At 46.2% G+C, this 24,003-nt stretch overlaps 1 protein-coding gene across 1 annotated transcript in view; it reads left to right on the forward strand.

Moving 5' to 3' along the window:
- The window catches only part of BCORL1 (BCL6 corepressor like 1), a 70,697-nt gene that overhangs the window by 11,554 nt on the left and 35,140 nt on the right, over window positions 1-24,003 (forward strand). The window contains exons 3-5 of the mRNA XM_012809646.2: window positions 11,291-11,421; window positions 16,375-16,465; window positions 16,725-19,988. Coding sequence (XP_012665100.1) covers window positions 11,336-11,421; window positions 16,375-16,465; window positions 16,725-19,988 — 3,441 coding nt within the window. The 5' untranslated portion in view covers window positions 11,291-11,335. The remainder of the gene's footprint in view (window positions 1-11,290; window positions 11,422-16,374; window positions 16,466-16,724; window positions 19,989-24,003) is intronic.

Genomic DNA, 24,003 nt, shown 5'->3' on the forward strand with positions numbered 1-24,003 from the left:
AGTCTCACTTTGTAGCCCTCGGTAGAGTGCTGTGGCGTCACAGCTCACAGCAACCTCCAACTCTTGGGCTTAAGCAATTCTCTTGCCTTAGTCTCCCAAGTAGCTGAGATGATAGGCGCCTGCCACATCGCCTGGCTATTTTTGGAGATGAGGTCTTGCTCTGCCTTAGGCTGGTCTCGAACCTGTGAGCTCAGGCAATCCACCCACCTCAGCCTCCCAAGTCCTGGGATTAATTACAGGCATGAGCTACCACACTCGGCTTTTTTCTTTTTCTTTTTTCTTTTTTTTTTTTTAGACAGAGTCTCAAGCCATTGCCCTGTGTAGAGTGCTGTGCCATTAATAGCTCACAGCAACTTGAACTCTTGGGATCAAGCTATCCTCTTGCCTGTTTTTCTATTTTTAGTAGAGACGGAGTCACACTTTTTGCTCAGGCTTGTCTTGAACTTGTGAGCTCAAGCAATCCAGTTGCCTCAGCCTCCCAGAGTACTAGGATTACAGGCATGAGCCATTACACCCAGCCCTCTTTTTTTTTTAAAGGCAGTGTTGCTCTGTTACCCTGTCTGGCATGCAGTGGCATCATCATCATAGCTCATAGCAACTTCAAACTCCTGGATTCAAACAATTCTTCTGCCTCAGCTTCCCAAGTAGTTGGGACTATAGGTGTGGCCCACCATTCCTGGATAATTTTTCTGTTTTTTGTAGAGACGGGGCCCTATTCTTGCTCAGGCTGGTGTCAAACTCCTAGCCTCAAGCAATCCTCCCTCCTCAGTCTCCCAGAGTGCTAGGATTATAGGCATGAGCCATTGTGCCTGGCCAAAGTGTCTTCTTTAAGTGGAGTAGAATAATTAATTTCCTTACTGCTGGGAATGGAAGTGAGTAGTGTTTGAATAATAGGAAAAAAGTATTACAGCAGCAGGTAGAAAAGCTAAAGTAATCTGGTGGTATAAAAACATAAGTAAAAGATTGAAACTTTCGCATTTGCCTGTTTCATTGTTGGGATAAATTGCCTTTGGGCCTTCTAAGTGTTTTTATGTAATTTTCAATTTTCAGTAGGAACTAGTAGTTTATGCCCATTTTGCAGGTGACATGGTAAGGTCTGAGATGATGAGAACTGGGGACTGGAAGGTGCCCCCCAAGTTTTTCCACCACAGTGTAGGCTATGGGTGCTGTTTGATTAGATGGTTCTGAATGGATTTTGGATATTCCTAAACACTGAATTGTCCCTGAAAGGATGGGACACAGTACTATTGAGGAGATTGACAAAGGTATGGCATGGGATTGGCTGGTAATGCCCACAGAGGAAGGGAGATTGCAAGCCCTAGGCACTTGGTTGAGATAAATTTCCAGCCTCCTGAGGTGACTACTTCGGAGGTAACATTCATGTGAATGAGTAAACTCGTGTTTAACAGTTAACTTTACTTTAACCAGTCTCATAAATGTTTATGAATAAGGTTGTTAAACATGGAGGTACCCAAGTAGTCTGTGAAGGTGTCCAAGCTGGAACTGTGTGCAGGCAACTGATCCCTGGGGTAAACACCAGTGTGAAGTATTTAGATAGGAAAAAAATACCCAGGGAACTAGAAAATGTTAGAAGAAATTTAGGTAGAAGGTTGGGGTGAACAGCACAAAGAGTCCTTCTTCCTTCCTTAAATGGCGTGGCAGATTATTTTCAGATGAATGTGTGTGTGTGTATGTGTGTGTCTCTGTGTGGTGATGGTGATAGAGGAACCTACTTGGCATGATGGGAAACAAAGTGATTGGGGCATGTCAGTGGGACTCTTGGATGTCAGGGAATGCTATTTGGTTACTAGTAGGGAAAGATAAGAGAATATAGATATGGGGGAAAAGCCTGAGGAGAATATTAGAATACTCTTTCATGGGCCATCATTAAAATAGAACAGTTTATTTTTTTCCAGACAGTGTCTCACTATGTCGTCCTTGGTAGAGTGCTGTGGCATCACAGCTTATAGCAACCTCCAACTCTTGGTCTTAAGTGATTCTCTTGCTTCAGCCTCCCAAGTAGCTGGGACTGCAGGCATTGGCCACAATGCCCGGCTATTTTTGTTGTTGTTGTTGTCATCGTTTTTTTTTTAGCAGGTCTGGGTTGGGTTTGAACCCTCTAGCCCCAGTGTATGTGGCTGGCGCTCTCGCTGATCTATGAGCACTGAGCCAAAGTAGAATAGTTTAATTTGAGAGAACTTCTTCATTCGAGACAGGGTTGGGGGTATGTAATGAAGTAGGGAAAATAGGAATATTAGTCTCCTGTTAAATATACATAGGAAGAGCCCTACCAGGAGGGTAAGATCTTTAGTAGGAGTTCCATATCTAAAGCAGTTATCTGTGCTAGGTATATGTACATTTTCCTATGGAAAATGATGAAAAGTTTTGAAGGTACTCCAGTGACTGGGTAGAAGCTGTGGCCTTTTGCCTTTAGCCTTGAAATCACATTGTCCGTGGTCTCTCGGATCTCCTCAGAGGTGTCTTAGATGCTGTTTTTTCCAATGTGGGATAATGGAGTGGCCTCTCCTTTGTTTCTGTGAAGTTTGTCTCTGTCTTATGGGAACTTTACCAAGAGCTCTGTTTTTTTTTGAAACAGTCTCAAGCTATCACCCTGGGTAGAGTGCCTTAGCATCACAGCTCACAGCAACCTCCAACTCTTGGGCTTAAGCGATTCTTTTGCCTCAGCCTCCCAAGTAGCTGGGATTACAGGTGCCTGCCACAATGCCCAGCTAGTTTTTGGTTGTAGTTGTCATTGTTTTGGTGTGCCCCGGCTGGATTCAAACCGGCCAGCTCCAGTGTATGTGGCTGGCGCTTTAGCCGCTTGAGCTACAGGCGCCAAGCCAGACCTCTGGGTTTCTATTGGAGCAGTAGGTCCCAAAGTTGGTTTTCACTACTCATTAGTCATCATTGACCCAACCCTCCTCCTTAAACTGTCTACTGGCCACGCCTATCCTCTTGAGGACAGATTCAGGGCCAGGCTTCAAGATGAATATTTTCCAGCTCTTAGATTTTTTAAAGTCATAATTGCTTCCAGGTCACCAGGCAGTATGAACCAAGAGGAGCCTGGGGAAGTACTACCAGATTTAGTTTAGCCAAGACCTTGTTAATCTTGGCTTTTAACTTACTGTCTTAATGGCAGAATCTAACGTGAATGAATGGGCAGGTTTCATGTTATGTATAGAGCAGCAGTTCTCAACCTGTGGTGTAGAGGGACTAGTTGTGTTCCATAGTTGCCAGCTCCAATTGTTCTGCACTTAAGGGGTCTTTGGCCACAAAGGGAGCTACGTGTGATTCTGCAGCACTTGTCAACTGGATGAACACCCTATCTGATCAATTTCAGAGTTAAAATTTTTCTAAGTAGTTCCTACATTGCTAAAAATTATTTGTCAGGTAGATGCACTATTTACCTTCTTTAATGTCCTTCTCTTCCTCACACACACGGTGACAACTATTCTTTTGCTTGTAATTGTGAATTCTCCTTGTTTTGGCATCTTCATAACAAAGCAAATTCTACCCCATCTGTAAAATCTCCTTTGAGATTTTTGTGCTGCCTACCCCGTATTAGCAATTTTCCCAACCCCAACTTGGGCGATAATTTGATGTAATTCTTTCCCTTTTGAGAGCATATTCTCTCTAAACTTGTATAAAATGTCTGTCTCCTGTGCTTCCCCACAGTGTTTCAGTTTGGCCCATTATGGTGAAATACTTTAGGTTCCCCTATTTTCATTTTTTTCCCCTTCAGTTGTGATATGCGATGGACTCCTCTTTTATGTCTAACACACCTACCCTTGTCTTCTAGTGTTTTTCGTTTGTATTTTTTTTTTTTTTTAAAGATCACTGTTTCATTATGGTTTCTCTTCCGCTCGGCCCTCAGCTTAGCTGTTACTTTCACCATTTTAAAGTTATTGCTCTCCTATTAGTCCATTTCCTTTTTGGTTTCCCCTGTTCCATAGTCTGGTGATTGTGTTTGGCTATCTACTCTGTGTAGCCTGCTGGTTGGATTCATTTCCTCATATCTTAATTTTTTAATTTCTTTTATTAACACATTTTTTTTTCATAGCAACGGAATCTGTATATTGCCCAGGCTGCTCTCAAATTGTTGACCTCCCATGAGCTGGGATTATAGGTGTGAGGTACTATACCTGGTCATTTCTTTAGACCTTAGTTAGTCCTCCTAACTTCTGAATGCATGAGCCTCCTAAATTGAAAATATTTATTTTTTCAGCCATACTCATGGCCTTGGATTGGTGGAGCATGTGCTTTCCTTTGTCTTCACCATGAGTTGTATATGTCTTTTTTTTTTTTTTTTGAGACAGAGTCTCACTGTATCACCCCAGGTAAAGTGCTGTACCTTACAGCAACCTCAGACTCTTGGGCTCAAGTCATTCTCTTGCCTCAGCCTACCAAGTAGCTGGGACTACAGGCATTGGCCACAATGCCCAGTTATTTTTTTTGTTATTGTTATCATTGTTGTTTAGCGGGTCTTGGCAGGGTTTGAACCTACCAGCCCTGGTGCATGTAGCCAGCACTTTAACCACTGAGTAATGGGTGCTGAGCCTTTTTTTTTTGAGACAGTCACACTTTGTCACCCTTGGTAGAGTGCCCTGGCATCATAGCTCACAGTAAACCTCAAACTCTTGGGCTCAAGCAATTCTCTTGCTTCAAGAGTAGCAATTCTCTTGCTTCCAAGTAGCTGAGACTACAGGCACCTGCCACAACGCCTGGGTATTTTTTAGAGACTGGGTCTCGCTTTTCTTTAGGCTGGCCTCGAACCCGTGAGCTAAGGCAGACCACCTGCCTGGGCCTGCCAGAGTGTTAATATTATAGGCGTGAGCCATCACACCCAGCCTGTAAATGTCTTTTGAGTTTTTTCCCCCAAAGTGGGAATAGATCATGGTCCCACTGCCTTCTGGGAAGTCACCAGCATTTGATTCTTGGGCCACACAGCTATTCATTTCTTAACAGCTACATGGTTATGACATCTGGAAAAATCCTTTGAGGTATTTCATATACTTGGGCCTGTGCTTCTTGGGTCATTTGGGATTACCAAGTTTCATTCAAGTTCCTTTTTGGAACTTCGCCTTTAATATGATGGTTCCCATCAGAGAGGGAGAGATAGAGATAGAAAGAGAGGGAGAGAGAGGAAGAAATGGGGTGCGGGTACTTCAAATGAAAGCAAGCAAGTACACGAGTGTGTACACCAGTGAACCCTCCAAGTGTGGCATGTCTGCAAAAGGTTTTCCTTTTTGCTTATCTCTCCTGAGTAATTTACAGTTGAGTGGTTACTAACTTGATTGGATATGATATAACAAAACAAAACTCTAGGCTTACTGGATAAGAATCTCCAGGGCTGAGACCTATGAATCTGTATTTCAGGCAAGCTCCCCAGTTTGGGAAACATTGCTCTATGTTGACCATCCTGACTCCCTCCTACCTTCCTATGTAGACATAAGTGTGGTCAAGTGTTCTCTAGCGCAGCTTCGGAAGTTCCCTTTGCTTTCTCTCTGGTTCAGGAGGATGAATCTTGCTTTCTTATATAGACCACTTAGTTCAGTATTCTCCTGCCTATATTTCTTCCCCTCTCCTCATCTGCAAAAGCTACTATTAATTAGCAGCAATGGGCTTCAAATAGGAAGTGGTGTTCCTCTGACAAAATCATGATAGAGGATTGGGAGGCAAAGATTTCAGTGGACGCTCCATCATGAGGATCTTGTGAAATATGGTGTGCAGTATCGGTTTTGCTCTCTAAATAGCCATAAAATATGTAGTGTATAGTAATTATTTTGTTTTAAGTTTGGTTTTCTTTTCTTTTTGTTTGTTTTTTGTTCGGTCTAAGAACGATTTATATAGGTGATGTTTTATACGTTCTCTTTCCAAATGCCAGGATTCTCTTCCAATTTCTGCCTCAGATGCTGCAAACTACTATCCCCCTCTAAACAGACCAAAAATAAACATGAGAGTGAAAAATCTATAGCTACTGACTTATATCTGCTGCCTATAGGTATTTAGGTAGCAACTAAAACTTACACATTGTGTTGAAAAGAATGGCCCCTTCCATTGCCTCAGTCATCTAATGCTTTCTAGAGAAAAAAGATGAAAAAAGTACCTAGTGGGGCAGTGCCTGTGGCTCAGTGAGTAGGGTGCCGGCTCCATATACCGAGGGTGGCAGGTTCAAATCCAGTCCCAGCCGAACTGCAACCAAAAAAATAGCCGGGCGTTGTGGCGGGTGCCTGTAGTCCTGGCTACTCAGGAGGCTGAGGCAAAAGAATCACTTAAGCCCAGGAGTTGAAGGTTGCTGTGAGCTGTGTGATGCCAGGGCACTCTACCAAGGGCAACAAAGTGAGACTGTCTCTACAGAAAAAAAAAAAAGAAAGAAAGAAAAAAGTACCTGGTAACTCAGTGGGTAGGGTACCGGCCATGTACACCCCAGGCTGGCAGATTTGAACCCAGCCCGGGCCAGCTAAAACAACAGTGACAACTGTAACAACAACAACAACAAATAGCCGGGTGTCATGGTGGGCACCTGTAGTCTCAGCTACTTGGGAGGCTGAGGCAAGAGAATTGCTTAAGCCCAAGAGTTTGAGGTTGCTGTGAGCTGTGATGCCACGGCAATCTACCCAGGGCAAACAGCTTGAGACTCGGTCTCAAAAAAAAAAAAAAAGTACCTAGTGTAATAGCCAATAGGTTGAGCTGTTGTTTCTTAAACTGAGGATATTCCTAGTCTAAGAAGCAGTCAAAACTTGATTAATGAGGATGTCCTGGGAATGGGATCCTGTTAAAAATCTTTCTAAAAATGGCCAGGCACGGTGGCTCACTAATCCTAGCAATCTGGGAGGCTGACGCAGGCAGATTGCTTGAGCTCACGAGTTCAAGACCAGCCTGAGCAAAAGCAAGACTCTGTCTCTACTAAAAATAGAAAAACTGAGGCAAGAGGATCGCTTGAGCCTGAGTTGGAGGTTGCTGTGAGCTATGATGCCGTGGCACTCTACCCAGGAGGATAGCTTGAGTCTCTGCCTCAAAAAAAGAAATCTTTCAGGCAGCACCTGTGGCTCAGTGGGTAGGGTGCTGGCCCCATAAGCCAAGGGTGGCCTGTTCAAACCCAGCCCTGGCCAAACTGCAACAAAAAAGTAGCCGGGCATTGTGATGGGCACCTGTAGTCCCAGCTACTCGGGAGGCTGAGGCAAGAGAATTGCCTAAGCCCAGGGGTTGGAGGTTGCTGTGAGCTGTGTGACTCCATAGCACTCTACCAGGGGTGATAAAGTGAAACTCTGTCTGTACAAAATAAAAATAAAATTTAAAAAAACTTTCTAAAATTATGCTACCTCGCATAACTATCTTAGTAATGTTAAAAGATAACTTTCAGAAAAAGGTAAAAAAAAAAAATAAGAACTCTCTTGCATATATAAAAATGAACACATGTTGGGTGGCGCCTGTGGCTCAGAGGGTAGGGTGCTGGCCCCATATACTGAGGGTGGTGGGTTCAAACCTGGCCCCAGCCAAACTGCAACAAAAAAAATAGCTGGGCATTGTGGTGGGTGCCTGTAGTCATAGCTACTTAGGAGGCTGAGGCAAGAGAATCACCTAAGCTCAGGAGTTAGAGGTTGCTGTGAGCTGTGATGCCACAGGATTCTACCGAGGGTGATAAAGTGAGACTCTTTCTCTAAAAAAAAAAAAATGGGACTCACTCCCTCCCCACTCTCCTGGGAGAGAGGAGGACATTGAAATTGAGAGCAAGTGAGGAACATCCCAGGCCACCTGCTAACCAAGTGTAGAGGCTCCATGTGATCCCAGGTTGGTCAGTTTGAAAAAAAAAAAAAATGAACACATGTTAAAGATTTTATTTTACTCAGTTAATCAACAAGGGAACCAGACAGATATAGCCAGTTCAAATAAAAAGTCAAAAAGCACAAATTTATATGGAGTAAAAGAATTGCAAATAGAGACAACTGGTTTTTCCACAGTGGGGAGGGAAATCAATCCAAATTCTATGGGACAAGATAGACTTTATATGTCCATCAGTTACAATTTATAGAGGTGCAAAATAGCTTAAAGACAATGAACTGGGCTAAAATCAGATAGCTCAGAAGGGCATGCCATGCATAGTTCTTTTCATTTAAGTACAAAATTCTTTTCTATAGTAAGGAAGCATGGTGAACATTTTTTGTTTGGTTAATTTCCTGTTTGTGATTTCTCAGGGTCATCACCTCAATTCCTATCCAGAAGTCAGTTGCATATAACTTGCATTTACTGAGTACTTACTATATGTAAGGTGTTACAGAGGAACCAGAAACAGAAATGATGCTGCTTCTTACCCTGAGTAGCTGTTTGTCTGATGGGGGAGATAGACATGCCATGCACCCAACTAACCATACTGCAGAGGAGAATAAGAGTCAATGCTGTGGTAGAGGTAGAAATTAGATGTTTAGGAGAACCAGAGAGGGAGGGGTTAACTGGTAAGGGGCTCAGAGATGACAGGATAACATTTAACTAGGTCTTGAGGGATAACGGAGAAAAGGGGGCACCAGGAGAGGCTGTTTCAGAGTGTGGAAGCAGTAGAGTCCTAAAGTTAGATTGTCTGCTTGGGAAAAGTCAGGAATGGGGTGGGGGTGCAGGAAACTGGCAGGACGTGGTGGAAGAGGAGGCTGGAGAGGAGGTTTGAGGCCAGTTCCTGAGGGCCTGAAGATTATACTAAGAAAAACAGGCTTGATATTGAAGGCCCAGGGAAGCTGTTGCAAGCTTTTGAGGAGGAAGGGGGGGGTGGTATGATGGAACAGGCACTTTAGAAGATGAATTGATTATAAAATCAAGAGATTGGAGGCAGAGGGAACAGTTAAGAGACTATTGTAATATTCTGGGTGAGAGCTGATGAGGACCTGCATGAGGGTAGTGGCAAGAGAGGTAGAAGGTGAAGATGGAGACAGCATTATTGAGGCTTGACTCCTGATTGGATATGGGTGGCTGGGGAAGAGAAAGAGTTGAAGATGACAAGGGAGACATTTCTAGGCTAGGGGACATGTGCTATTAACTAAGATGGGAAATACGCTGCATGCTGAGTGTGGGAGTTGCAGAGTGGGTTTATGGGAATAGATAATGAGTATGGTTTGAGACATGTTGAGTTTGAGGGGCTTGGTGGACATCCAATTAACGGTGAGTTACTGGCAGCTGGAAATTCTGGTCTGGGCCTAAGGAGAGAGGTCAGGGCTAGAGATATAGATTGGGGAGTCATCAGAGCACCAAGGGTGAGTTGAAACTGTGGGAACTCGTGAGCTGACAGTGGAGGGGCAGTGCTGACAACTCTCACAGAGGGAGAGAGATGGGCTGGGAGAGTGAGAAAAAGGCAGAGGAGGAGGAAAAGAGAAGCAGAGGGAAACAGACAGACAGACTGAAGGCCAAAGAGTAGAAGGGAGGGGGAAGCACAAGAGAAGGAGAAAGGGGGGAGAGGGAGGAGAGACTGAGGGTAATGGGGAAGGTGAGATAAAGCAAGGAGAGGACAGGGGAGAAGGGATGGAGGAAAAGGGATGGAGAAAGAAAGGGAGGGAGCAGAGGAGGGAGGGTTGGGTGGGGTAGGAAGGGAAGGAGGAAAGGAGCCTTGAGACACAGGAAGAGGAAAGAATGGGTGAGTGGGGCAGAGGTGAGGAGTGCCGGAGAGCCAGATATAGGGCAGACCTCAGTGAATGCCCAGCTCCCTGAGGTGGGCACTGGGAGAAAAGGGCCCCAGATAAACCAGAAGGCACTGGGTCAGGGGAGCTAGGAGAGGGGAAAGTATAAAGAAAAAGGGTGAAGGAAGCAGTGTCCTGCTCTGCAGAGATGGGGAGCAGGATGAGGCCCAGCAAGGGCAAGGGTGGACACATCTCTGCTCACCTCTTACTATCTCCCCCTTCCTCTCCACACTGGCCTATTGGCTGTACCATCATCTTAGTGGGAAACTGCCTGCCTAGGACCCTGGCATTGCACCCTTCCCTCTGCCTGGAATGCTTTTCCTCCAGATATTCACATGGCTTGCTCCTTCATCTCCTTCAGGTTATCTAAATACCTCCTCAGCAAAGCCTGACATGATCACCCTATTTCCAATTGTAGCCTACCTGTCCCACACCCCTCCACTGTCTCCATGTTTGTTAACCTGTATTGCACCACCTTCTAACATGCTGTAACATAGAATTAGTTAACATCTTTATTGTCCCTCTTGTCCTGCTAGGATATAAGCTCCATGCAAGTGGGTATTTTGGTCTGTTTTGTTAATCATTAAATCCCTGATACCTAGGACAGTGCTGCAACATGATACAGACTCAATCAATTGTGACACTATGCTGAATGTGGACAGTATCTGAAAGCTGAAAAAAAGATAAATGAAACAAATCCCTGGTGTGACTGTATTTTAATGTGATTTACCTCTTTGGAAAGTAGAAGACAACATAAAATACTGATCACTGTAGGGTTCTTTTCAGTTGAGCTTTGATGAATAAGGATTTTAACTAATAAGCGAACTTAAGAGTTTAAGGTTCTCAAAACAAGCTCATTGGATAAAGCTATTTTTCTTGATGCCTCATTTTCTCTGAAAGGTGAATTAACTGTGTGCCCTGATTGTCAGCAGTGAGAGCTGGACATTGGTTGGTGAAGGAGGTGGTAGGTCATGGGGATGACAGACTAGGAAAGGACAAGGACAGAAACATGTGGTTCTTGATGGAACATTGTTTTTTGTTTGCTTGTTGGTCATCAGAGTATAAGGAATATCACACCTGATTTGGAGGGATCATTATGTCTAACCTGAAGTCAGAATAGAGTATTTTTGAAGGGCTTATAAAGAAAGCATGTGCATCCTCTGGAGAGCTAAAATTGCCTGTGTCATTGAAATACTTTGGTACCGTGGATTAGAGAGTAGATAAGAAAAAGATCCCCAGTAGTCTTTGAATGCACCATTCATATATGGGTACAACCCTCTAATTGTAGTTGGTTAGGTTAAATGTGTAGAAAAACATACTGTCATTTCATTGTCTGAAATAGATTGAATTTCCTTGAATACTCAAGTGTTTCTGTCTTTTACAGTAATTTAAAAATCACCGTAGGTGATTAACAGTGTCCTCATCTCCATCCTAAAACCTATGGATTTCTAGAAGGCTGGAGCTCCCTGTTTCCCACTTGGACCTTAATTTTACATAGCAGGCTGGTTTGTTAGAGAGACTGCTTTAACATTTTGATGCTATAATTACCTTTATTGAAATGTTTCTGTGTAAAAGGTGGTTAAAGCAGCTGTCCCTGTTACAAATTTTGATTGTGTTGGCTTTTTCCCCAGGGGGGAGTGGCCACGGCGGGTCCTATCTGGTGGTGAGTGGCTGTCATGATCTCTACAGCACCGCTCTACAGCGGCGGGCACAACTGGACCAGTTCTGACCGGATTCGCATGTGTGGCATCAACGAAGAGAGGTGAGGAAGCTTGGAAAGTGACTATTGCTGGCCCCCATTGAGTGATACCTGGTCACCGGAGGGGTGGCCATATGCGATAGGGCCTGGGGAGGACTCTTCTTGATTAGTTTTGATGCTCCTGAGATAAGATAGGGATGAGGGAGTGGCCTGCTCTACCTGTGCCTGTTTAGATGAAGGTGAGGAGGCCTTTTGCCAGCTAGTACTTGTCTACTCATTAAGAACTGTCAGATTGTGTGGAATAAGGAAAAGCTCAGGTGATTGCAACTTTTAGTTAGTGCTGAAGGATACGTGTAAGATATTTTTGGTCCTTGATCTAGGCCTGGAAGAAAGGCAGTTTCATCATTCAACTTTATACTAGGAACTGGTAGTAGGCATGCTTGCGATCAGGACTTTCCTGCAACATGAGGCTACTCCTGATTTAAAATGAGATCCTTATGAAGTATCAAAGGAAGATGAGCCTGTCTAACATAGTTCTAACACAACATTGAGAGTTGGTGATGTTTGCCTGATGTGTGTGTCTTCAAATTTCTCTTCACCAAAATAATTTGGTTGAACAAAATGTGCTATTTCCTGATCATGCCCCCATAACAAGGGCTCTCAAAATGGCCTTCAGAATTTATACTTGACTTTCATAACCCTTGGCCAAAGATATCTGTATGATGGCTATAATGCCTCTTCCATTTTTAGAGAAGGTATGGCACCCTCATGCTTGCTGGTGTTTTGCTGTTATTTCAGTCCATTGTTTACATTCAAATACAGCAGTTAAATCACCAAAAACAGAATGACATGGCTTTTCCCAGGATTGAAGAACTGATGTATCTTGAGTAAGTCTTACAAGTGTACATTGGCATATGGAAGGATATTGGTGATTTTGAAGAGAAAAGGAGTGGATGTCTTTGTGTTTATCTACTTTCTTTTTCTTTTCCTAACTGAAGAAGTATGTACTTGTCTGAGGTTAAGGTTAGGAGAATAGACCTCTTTATTTTCTTAAGCCATTAGTGGCTGATAGCTTAATGTTCTCTGTACTGAGGAACAAGTTAGAGATGGACTTAAAAGGAATTTAAAATCAGAATACAGAAGTCAAGACCAAGGAAAATAAGACAAAATTTCTCTCAAATGCTGAAGAAGAAAAGTAATTTCCTTTGCGTATGAGGTATGTCCTTAGATAATTACTAAGAGATAGATGATCTAGGGAAAGGCAGAGTGCTGGTATTGATTTGTGTATGTATTCATTGCCAGGTTGTGTTGATCTGATTATAAGTAGTTGAGACTTTGATGCAGAGATTTGGACTAGAGCCTTCATAGAACCAGTGGACAAGTTACCTTGGTTCACTCTAAATCCCTGCTAAGAAAGGATCAGGAAGTGGGCTTAAAACCTGATTTTCCCTCTTCTGGACCTTTCTTGGGATGCTAACTGACCAAATGTGCCTTAGATGGTTTAGATGACCTTTTCAGTGACCTTTGTCACTTCTGTTCTCATCCACCCTTTGTCACTTTCTTGCCATAGTTTAGGCCATGCTACTGCTGATTTCCAAAATGTGATCTTTATTTATAAAAAAGTCCTTTACATGAGTAGAACGTAGAAATTTGGGGAATAATGCTGCACTTGGGGGGTTAACTCTTAAAGTGATACTTTAGAAGCCTGCCCAGCTTTAGCAGCTGTGGTTAGGGACCTTAGAACAGGGCAGATGGGCTTGCTGCTGGCTCTAGGTGGCTGACCCTAGTCAAACTTCTGGCTAAATCAGTTTGTTTACTTGCTTGCTTTTTTTCTAGCATTAGTTCATTCCTTCATTCAACAAGCATTTATTCAACACAAATAGAGTGAACCAATAGTCAAGGTGGTTAGTGCTCTGGAGTAGCATGTACAGGTTCTGTGGGAATCTAGAAGCAGAAATGACCAATTTCTTGGGGAAATAAGGGAAGGCTTCCTGGAGACAATGCCATTCAAGCTTGAGGGATGAGCTTCAGGAATGAGTAGGAGTTTGAGCTGAGAACTGGTGTTTCCCTGAGATAATAAGACAGTCTTTTTATTCCAGTTATTCCCTGGAATGAAGACAGTCTTGGGGTAGGGTGACACTTGAGCCAGGAAGAGTCTGCAGGGGCCAGGAGGTAAGGAGCCTTGTGTGTGCTGATGATATATAAGAGTTAGTCCGGGCCCAATAAAAACTGATAAAGGTCCGGTTTGACAATGGTGCTAGCCCTTAATAATTAGGAAAAAGACCCTGAGAGGTCATGCCCGTTTCTGGTTTAAGTTCACCAAAGCTTTGAGCATAACAGCTCTGTGTCCTTGCTGTTCCCTCCTGCCCTTGTATCCCCACCCACACCTTTATAACCCAGCTCTCCTCAGACCTCCTCCCTGCAAGTTATCCCTGTCCCAGGCTCTTTTCTCAATGGAGCAATTTAATGTTTGCTTAGCTCTGCACACCCTCTCCTTAGAGGATTTGAAACGTGGCCACACGACATTTTCCTAGCGCCTTAAGGGCTGACACGCAAGTGTGGGGATGGCTGGAGTAGCCAGCACTGCTGTTGCTTGGCCTGGCTCTGCAGTTCTCCGGTGACTGCCTTCGAGGGCAGGGTTTCTGCTTTCAAGTGTGATTTCAGGCATGTGGGAGCTGAGCACAGGGGAGCGAGTATGCAGCTCATTCTCCTTTGTATGGTCAGGAGAGAAAAGAATGTAAATAAATAGTACCTTCCCATGTGGGGTTGGTGAAGGGGGGAACCGCTGGCACTATCGTCCTCCCCCCAAAACCATCCCTGGCAAGTCTAGTTGGAACATGCTTTCCCCAGCCCAAGGCTAGGTATAGGTCCTGCTTTTCTGGTCTCTGAGGAGTTGATGTGAAGAATATTTTCCCTTTCCCTTGGGCCTTCCCTTCAGACCTCCTGACTGAATGTAAAACCCTTGCCTCTCCTTACAATCATTTCTGTTTGTCACCAACAGTCATTTCTAGCCGTGGAACCCTGCCACTTTTGGCAGCCTAGCTGCCTTTTGAAGGGAATAATTCTTTCCCCCTTGGTTAGCCCCTTCTGGAGCCCTGGAAAGATGGGGAGAAAGAGAGGCCTGTGGTGCCTCTCCTTGCCTTTTTTGCTTCTCTTGCTCCAGGTACAATTTTGGAGTCCCAGTTTCAGCAAGAAGGAGAGAGTTAGCAGGGCCGTGTACCTCCTTGTTGGCTAGGGTGGCTGATGGGGCAGGAGCCAGCTTCTTCTATGGCTGTCTTCAGGAGCTCTGGGTGAGGCTCCAAAGAACGGGGTTGACCCTACATGCAGTGTATTTCCCCAGGGGCACACAGAGCAGTCCTATAGTTTGCCCACCCAGGAAAACAGTGTTTATGTTGGGGCTTCATTCTTTAACCAAAACCTCCTCCTTGGCTGCTTCTACCCCCCAAGTTCCTCCCCTAGGAGTCTCCTCCCTAAGGCAGTGGGCAGTAGTTCTCACCTTACTTAAAATACCAAACTTTAACCTCTCAGGCTGATTTTTTATTATTTTTTATTTTTTTAGTTAGATAGACCATTTTCTTTTTTTTTTTTTGAGACAGAGCCTCAAGCTGTCCCCCTGGGTAGAGTGCCCTGGCATTACAGCTCACAGCAACCTCCAACTCCTGGGCTCAAGCGAGTCTCTTGCCTCCGCCTCCCAAGTAGCTGGGACCACAGGCGCCCGCCACAACGCCTGGCTATTTTTTGGTTGCAGCCGTCATTGTTGTTTGGCGGGTCCGGGCTGGGGATTCGAACCTGCCACCTTAGGTGTACGTGGCTGGCGCCTTAGCCAGTTGAGCTATAGGCGCCGAGCCAGATAGACCATTTTCTTACCTGTAATTTGGAGACTTTTTGAGCAGGGAGAGCTACAGTTGAGTTTTCCTCCTTTGGAACCCAGCTCTCTGGCCTTGATCCCTTTTCTCTGTGCTATAATAATCTGAATGCGGGATCTGTGGCCTTGAGGGGATCCCTTTAGGTTGGAAGAGAGTCTTATGGTGCTAGAAAGCTGGGAGAGGGCATAGGGCACTGGCAGTGAATGGGACATAGGAAAGGGCAGAAGGAAGGTAGAAGGGAGGATGCTGGTTGGAATCCTAGAAAAGGGGGAGATACTTCCTGGAGGGAAAGAAGTGGTGTCTTTAAGATACCCTTGGTACCCAGTGACCTGGTGGCCTCAAAGCAGTATCATTACCTATCCTAATAGACTAGACCTGAAAACACAATGAGGGTGGTTGTTTGTTTTAGAAAAGGATTACCTATATGGCATTTTTATTTTGAGACAGAGTCTTACTATGTCCCCCTCAATAGAGTGCTGTGGCATCTCAGATCACAGCAACCTCAAATTCTTGGGCTTAAGCGATTCTCTTATCTCAGTGTCCCAAATAGCTGGGACTACAGGCACCTGCCACAACGCCCGGCTATTTTTTTGTTGCAAGTATCGTTGTTTAGCTGACCCAGGCTGGGCTTAAACCTGCCAGCCTTGGTGCATGTGGCTGGCGCCATAACCACTGTGGTATAGGCGCCAAGCCCCATATGGCATTTTCAGCTAGCTTCCCTTATGGACTTAAAATAAGATTGTATTGAAAAGAAAAATAGTTTGCATGTCTTTTGAGGCCTTTAGTGGTTCATATTTTTCTCCCTTTTGGCCAATGCCCTATATATCCTGGGTGGTGACCCTGATGAGAAAGTTCTGGGGAAAAGATAAAGGTGCTAGGGTGTTTGCCACACTCCTGGCAAGACCCTGGGATAAACAGCGTAACTAGGAGAGTCTAGTCTGATCAGGCTCCTTGGCAGGAACTTTCAAAGCTGAGTGTGGAGGTTGCAACCTGGACCCCCCAGTTCTCCATGATCCCCTCCAAACCACCAAGGGAAGCAAGACAGGAAGGTTTTATGGAAACACAGGCAGATAGTGGGCATTTGGGGGAAGATGGCAATGGCTCAATACTGGGCCTCATGTCCCTTCTCTGGTTGTGTCTTCCATACTAGAAGAGCACCTCTTTCTGATGAGGAGTCCACGACAGGTGACTGCCAGCACTTTGGATCTCAGGAGTTTTGTGTCAGCAGCAGTTTTTCCAAGGTAAGGGGCCATGTAAAGCTACCTGTTAAATAGAGGAGCTGAGCTGCCCAGTTGTGCCCAGCCTGTCATCCCAAGAAGGGGGCAGGAAGGGACAGGGTACCTCCTGGGACTTGGCATGGGAAGACAGAAATTGGCTAGCTGCCCTTTGCTTCTGCTGAGATGTGGTTGGTCAAGCTACAGTTGCCTCTGAGGGGCCCCAGGACATTTGCACCATCCACAGGGAGCTAGCTAAGACGTGCATGCTATTCTGTCATCGCAGGTGGAGCTCACGACAGGTGGAAGTGGCAGCAATGCCCGGGGGGCAGATTCAGATGGCACTGCAACAGAAAAACTTGGGCAGAAGTCAGAAGACAAGTCTGACGACCCACAGCCAAAAATGGACTATGCTGGGAATGCAGCAGAGGCTGAGGGCCTCTTGGCACCACTGAGCAGCCCAGGAGACGGGCTCAAGCTTCCTGCTCCTGACAGTGCTGAGGCAAGCAACAACAGGGCTGATTGCTCCTGGACTCCCCTCAACACCCAAATGAGCAAACAGGTTGACTGCTCAGCAGTGGGGGTAAAGGCTTTGGACTCTCGACACAGTGTCGGGGAGAAGAATACTTTCATTTTGGCAACTCTGGGGACTGGAGTCCCTGTTGAAGGGACCTTGCCTCTTGTTACCACTAACTTCAGTCCTCTGCCAGCCCCTATTTGTCCCCCTGCTCCCGGTTCAGCCTCTGTCCCCCAATCTGTTCCAGATCCATTCCAGGTTCCCCTTTCCGTCCCTGCCCCAGTGCCCCATTCTGGGCTCGTTCCAGTCCAAGTTGCCACTTCGGTTCCAGCTCCTTCCCCTCCCTTGGCACCAGTCCCTGCTCTGGCTCCAGCACCACCGTCACTGCCTACACTTATCTCTGACTCGAACCCCCTTTCGGTTTCAGCCTCAGTCTTGGTGCCTGTGCCAGTTTCTGCTCCCCCTTCAGGCTCAGTTCCCCTGTCCACTCCAGCTCCTACACCCCTCTCAGTTCCAGTTTCAGCTCCTCCCTTGGCTTTGATTCAGGCTCCTGTGCCCCCTTCAGCTCCAACCTTGGTTCTTGCTCCTGTCCCCACTCCAGTTCTGGCTCCCCTGCCGGCATCCACACCTCCAGCAGCTCCTGCCCCCCAATCTGTGCCGATGCCCACCCCAACCCCATCTTCAGGCCCACCTTCTACCCCTACCCTCATCCCTGCCTTTGCTCCCACGCCAGTGCCTGCACCCACCCCAGCCCCAATCTTTACTCCAGCCCCCACACCCATGCCTGCTGCCACACCAACTGCCGTTCCCACCTCTGCACCCATCCCGGCCTCCTTCAGTTTGAGTCGAGTGTGTTTTCCTGCAGCTCAGGCACCAGCTATGCAAAAAGTACCCCTGTCCTTTCAGCCAGGGACAGTGCTGACCCCGAGCCAGCCACTGGTATATATCCCACCTCCGAGCTGTGGGCAGCCGCTCAGTGTGGCCACACTGCCAACCACCCTGGGGGTCTCCTCCACTCTCACACTCCCTGTCCTGCCATCCTACCTGCAGGACAGGTGTCTTCCAGGTGTGCTGGCTTCCCCAGAGCTCCGGTCTTACCCATATGCATTTTCTGTGGCCCGGCCTCTGACTTCAGATTCCAAGCTGGTCTCCCTGGAGGTGAACAGGCTCCCTTGCACTTCCCCATCTGGCAGCACCACTACCCAGCCTGCACCCGATGGGGTCCCTGGGCCTTTGGCAGATACCTCTCTTGCCACTGCTTCTGCCAAGGTGCTTCCAGCTCCACAGCCTTTGCTGCCAGCCCCCAGTGGGAGTTCAGCCCCACTACACCCTGCCAAGATGCCAGGTGGCACTGAGCAGCAAACAGAAGGGACTTCTGTTACCTTCTCTCCCCTCAAGTCCCCTCCACAGCTGGAGCGAGAGATGGCCTCTCCATCTGAGTGTAGTGAGATGCCCCTTGACCTCTCCTCCAAGTCCAACCGCCAGAAGCTTCCATTGCCGAACCAGCGCAAGACACCCCCCATGCCTGTGTTGACTCCTGTGCACACCAGCAGTAAGGCCCTCCTCTCCACAGTCCTGTCTAGGTCTCAGCGCACAACACAGGCTGCTGGCAGCAATGTCACCTCCTGCCTGGGCTCTGCTTCCTCGCCTTTTGTCATCTTTCCCGAGATTGTGAGGAATGGGGACCCAAGCACCTGGGTAAAAAACTCAACTGCGCTGATCAGCACCATTCCTGGCACCTATGTGGGAGTGGCCAACCCAGTGCCTGCATCCCTGCTGCTGAACAAAGATCCCAACCTGGGCCTCAACCGTGACCCCCGCCATCTCCCCAAGCAGGAGCCTATTTCCATCATTGATCAAGGAGAGCCTAAGAACACTGGTGCCACATGTGGCAAGAAGGGAGGCCAGGCTGGTGCTGAGGGACAGCCAAGCACAGTCAAACGATACACCCCAGCCCGCATTGCCCCTGGGCTACCAGCATGTCAAACCAAGGAGCTCTCTTTGTGGAAACCCACAGGGCCAGCAAATATTTATCCACGATGTTCGGTCAATGGGAAACCCACCAGCACCCAGGTCCTGCCTGTTGGCTGGTCACCGTACCACCATGCATCTCTGCTTTCCATTGGCATTTCCAGTGCCGGGCAGCTGACCCCCACTCAGGGGGTACCCATCAGGCCCACCAGTGTCATTTCTGAGCTTTCTGGTGTGCCATCTCTTGGCTCTAGTGAAGCTGTGCATGGACTTCCTGAGGGGCAGCCACGGGCTGGGGGCCCCTTTGCTCCAGAGCAGGATACTGTCACAAAGAACAAACCTTGCCGGATTGCTGCCAAGCCTTATGAAGAACAAGTTAACCCTGTCCTCTTGACCCTCAGCCCTCAGACAGGGACTCTTGCACTGTCTGTTCAGCCTAGCAGTGCGGACATTCGAGTAAATCAGGGGCCTGAGGAATCAGAGAGCCACCTCTGTTCTGACAGCACTCCCAAGATAGAAAGCCCCCAGGGGGCTTGTAGTATAAAGCTAGCAGGGGATACGAAGCCTAAGAACCAAGTGCTGGCTACCTACATGTCCCATGAGCTGGTCTTGGCCACCCCCCAGAACCTGCGCAAGATGCCTGAGCTGCCTTTGCTACCTCATGACAGCCACCCCAAGGAACTCATCGTGGATGTGGTTCCGAGCAGCAAGAGGGGCTCCAGCACAGAGATTTCACAGCTCGGAAGCCAGGTGGACCTGGGGCGGGTGAAAATGGAGAAGGTGGATAATGACGTGGCCTTCAATTTAGCCACCTGCTTCCGGGCTGATGGCCTCCCAGCAGCTCCCCAGAGGGGCCAAGCTGAAGTTCGGGGTAAGGCTGGGCAGGCTCGAGTGAAACAGGAAAGTGTAGGGGTCTTTGCGTGTAAGAACAAGTGGCAGCCAGATGATATGACCGAATCTCTGCCATCCAAGAAGATGAAGTGTAAAGAGAAGGAAGGCGAAGAGCAGCAGCAGCAGTTGCCACAAACCAAGGCCATGGTCCGGAGCTCCCACAGACCCAAGGTGAGTGCCACACAAGGTCAAGGGTAGCGCTGAGTTGGTCTACTTCACCTACAGAGGGCAACCTTCTGTCACCCTTCCTTCATGGCATGGTGTTCTTGAGTAACTGTGAGCTGAACTGATTGGAAGGCTTTTCAAAAGTGAATAATGACCTGTTGTCTCCTTTCTAAGTTACATTTTCTATATATGGTGCTTTAGTATCATATTTGGGAAATACTTCTGTCCCTGAGGCTAAGGAAGCCATTGTCCCAGGTGAGGTTGGAAAGTAGTTGATGAGGGAAATCAATTAATGACAGGCTCTTTCTTCCTTGAATAACCAGTCTTCCTTTTCCTTTGCTGAAACGAGCACCAGCCTTGAGAACTTGGGGACTAAGAGAAGGGCCTTTGACAGGGTCATTCCTTGCACCTTTATAGAGAGCCTGTTTAGGATTTGCTTGGAGTTTGGTGAAGTCACAGCCAGTTTTGCTTAAGGGCTAACCCACCAGTTTTCTACCCACTCAGATGCTTGAGATGGCAGGTTTGGGTTTTGGCATATTGAGAATTTGGTGTGCAAGGCAAGTGGGCATCTGGATTTCATTGTTTTTGTTGTTTGTTTTTTTTCTGAGACAAGAGTCTTGCTTGGTGAGACAAGAGTCTTACCGTGGGTAGAGTCCAGTGGTGTCGTCATAGCTCACAGCAAACTCAAACTTCTGGGCTCAAATGATCCTCCTGCTTCAGCCTCCCAAGTAGCTGGGACTACAGGCATGTGCCTTAGCACCTGGATCATTTTTCTATTTTTAATAGAGACTGGGTCTTGTTCTTGCTTAGGCTTAGTCCTCTTGCCTCAGCCTCCCAGAGTGCTAGGATTATAAGTGTGAGTCACCATGCCCGGGCTTGACCTTGGTTTTTAATAAGTGGCAGAGTTCTAGGGGAAAAGGTGGGCCAGGAACTCTGGACTCAAATCCAGTGGTCTTCCAGTGGGGGTCTGGAGGCCACTGGTGATCCCAAGAGAGTCTTAAAACAGTTGAGCATAGAGTTTATTCAGAATATGTAACAATTTGAAGTTCAGTTAATAAGCTTTCAAATTGAATGTTGACGTATACTAAGGGACAGATTTCTAGCCAAAGAGTTGTGTTTGTGGTACAAGTTTAATCTTTTTTTTTTTTTTTTTTGAAACAGAGCCTCAAGCTATCCCCCTGGGTAGAGTGCTATGGCATCACAGATCACAGCAACCTCCAACTCCTGCCTCAGCCTCCCAAGTAGCTGGGACTACAGGCGCCCGTCACAACGCCCAGCCATTTTTTTGGTTGCAGCCATCATTGTTGTTTGGCGGGCCCAGGCTGGGGATTCGAACCTTAGGTGTATGTGGCTGGCGCCTGAGCCACTTGAGCCACAGGTGCCAAGCCACAAGTTTAATCTTTTTTGGACCATAGACTGCTTTAGAAAGCTGATGAAGGCTATGGACCTTGTCCTCAGAATTTAGCCAGTAATTTCAGGGTGTTTATGCCTGCCATGTCCCAAAGCCACTCAGAGACTCCAGGTTAAAAAAGCCTGGGAAAGAGCTTGGGTGGGTTTCACTCAGTGATCCCACAACCACTTCTGTATGTCAGATACACACAAAATAGGAACATGGGTCATGACATAGTAGAACAAGTAACAGTTGGTCCGGTAACTGCAGTCTGCCTTTGGTGGTAATAATAATGATAACAATTCACATTATTAGAGTCATTACTGTTTGTTGAACTCCTATTATATGTCAAGTGCTTTCTACATATGTTATCTAATTTAATCCTTAAAATAACTGTGTGAGATGAATGCTACATCAGCTTGCAGGTGAGAAAATGAAGGAAACAGGCTCAGAGAGGATAAGTTACCTAGAGTTACACAGCTACCAAATGGCAGAGCTAGACGTGGAACTCCAGCTTCTTTGGCTCCAAAGACAATGTTCTTCAGCTCTGCCATGTTCTCTTCTACTCTCTTGCTATAGAACTGTTTCATTAAATGTTTAGCAAGTGTTTGTTGAATGGCTACTCAGGCAGTGGGGAATGTATCCTTATTAGAGTAGTGTGGTGAAATGGTGAGGACTGTGCTCTTTGGAGCCAGATACAGAGCCCAAATTTGAATTTTGGCCCCACCTCTTCCCATCTGTGTGATATTGGTCAAGTTGCTTAACATCTCTGGCCCTGTTTCCTCACCTTTAGGTGAGATAATAATACATATTTATTGAGTTGTTGTGAAGATTAAATTAGATGATGATGTGAGATGTCCACAACAGGCAACTGCATAGAGACAGAAGTGGACTAGTAGCTACTAGGGCTGGGGAGGGTGAGGTTATTGGGGAGTGACTGCTTGATGGGTAGAGGGTTTCCATTTGGGGTGATATAAAATGTTCTGGAACTAGATAAGTGATGATGGTTACACAACTCTGTCACTATACTAAAAGCAATTGAATTGTACACTTAAATAAGTAAATTACATTTACTTATATCTCAGAAATAAAATGATATCTCAATAAAGTGGTTTTTAAAAAAAAGGATTAGGTCAGACAGAGTGGCTTCTACTTAAAATCCCAGCACTTTGGGAGGCCAAGGCAGGAGGACTGCTTGAGGCTAGGAGTTAAACACCAGCCTGAGCAACAGAGCAAGGTACCATCTCTACAAAAATTTTTAAAAGTTAGACAGACATGGTGACACACTCCTGTAGTCCTACTCAGGGTGCTCAGATTGGAAGATCACTGGAGCCCAGGACTTTGTGGTTGCTGTGAGCTATGATGATGTCACTGTATACTCTAGCCTGGTCTACAGAATGAGACCCTGTCTCAAAAAAAAAAAAAGATTAAATGAGGTTGATATATGTAAGTGCTTAGAACAGTACCTGATACAGTAAGTGTTCAGTTAGTGCTAGTGGGTGCTGCTATTATTGTTAGTATTATAAACAAAACAGATATGATCCTTGTCCTCATGGAGCTTTTGTCTTGCAGATAACTCAGTATCAGGCAAGCAGTACCCCTTTCTGTGTTAGAACAACAGTTTATTGTACACAGTGGCAAATTGAGACGGTAGAGAATAAAGTTACAGGATCTGGGGCCAGGGCTTAGCCCTTTGTAACTACTGGTAACAATTCAGTAAATGTCCATTTTTCAGGAGAGCAAATAACTAAACTCTTTCACTATATTCCATTTTTTTGGGAAAGAAACCATTGATCAGCAAACTAAGATCCGGGGATCATTCCAAATTAGCCCCCAAGAATCAAAACAGTCTCCTGTTGGGGCAACACCTGTAGTTCAGTGGGCGCTGGCCACATACACTGAGGCTGGCAGGTTCAAACCTGGCCTGAGCCAGCTAAAACAACAATGACAACTGCAACAAAAAACAAAACAAAACAAAACAAATAAAACAACAACAACAACAACAACAAAAAGTCTCTGTTGCCTACCCTACCTGCCCAAGGCCTCCTGGAATCCTAAAGGGCTTTCTGAATCATCATCAAAGAGACTTCTGCTTGATTTGGTGCTGGCTGTATTTATTGTCTTCTCATTCTTTGGAAAATTCTTTGGAAAATATTTCAAAATTCTTTCAACTGGAGCATTCTTCTCACATAGTCTGCCTATTCTCCCAACTGTTTGAATAAGTTGTAGTGTACAATGTATTTTTCACTTTCAGGAAAGTATTTTTTACTCTTGGCAAGAATATGCAGACAGACAGGTGGCGCCTATGGCTCAGTGGGTAGGGCACCGGCCCCATATACCAAGGGTGGTGGGTTCAAACTCAGCCCAGGCCAAACTGCAACAAGAGCAAGAACAAAAATAGCCAGGCGTTGTGGCAGGCACCTGTAGTCCCAGCTACTTGGGAAGCTGAGGTAAGAGAATCAACTAAGCCCAGGAGTTAGAGGTTGCTGTGAGTTGTGATGCCACGAGCACTCTACCAAGAGCGATAAAGTGAGACTCTGTCTCTTAAAAAAAAAAAAAAGGAAGAAAGGTGGCTTGGCGCCTGTGGCTCAAGTGGCTAAGGTGCCAGCCACATACACCTGAGCTGGCGGG

The sequence above is a fragment of the Otolemur garnettii genome, unplaced genomic scaffold, assembly GCF_000181295.1.
Source record: "Otolemur garnettii isolate 467f Iridium unplaced genomic scaffold, OtoGar3 scaffold00109, whole genome shotgun sequence".
NCBI classification, from domain to species: Eukaryota; Metazoa; Chordata; class Mammalia; order Primates; family Galagidae; genus Otolemur; species Otolemur garnettii.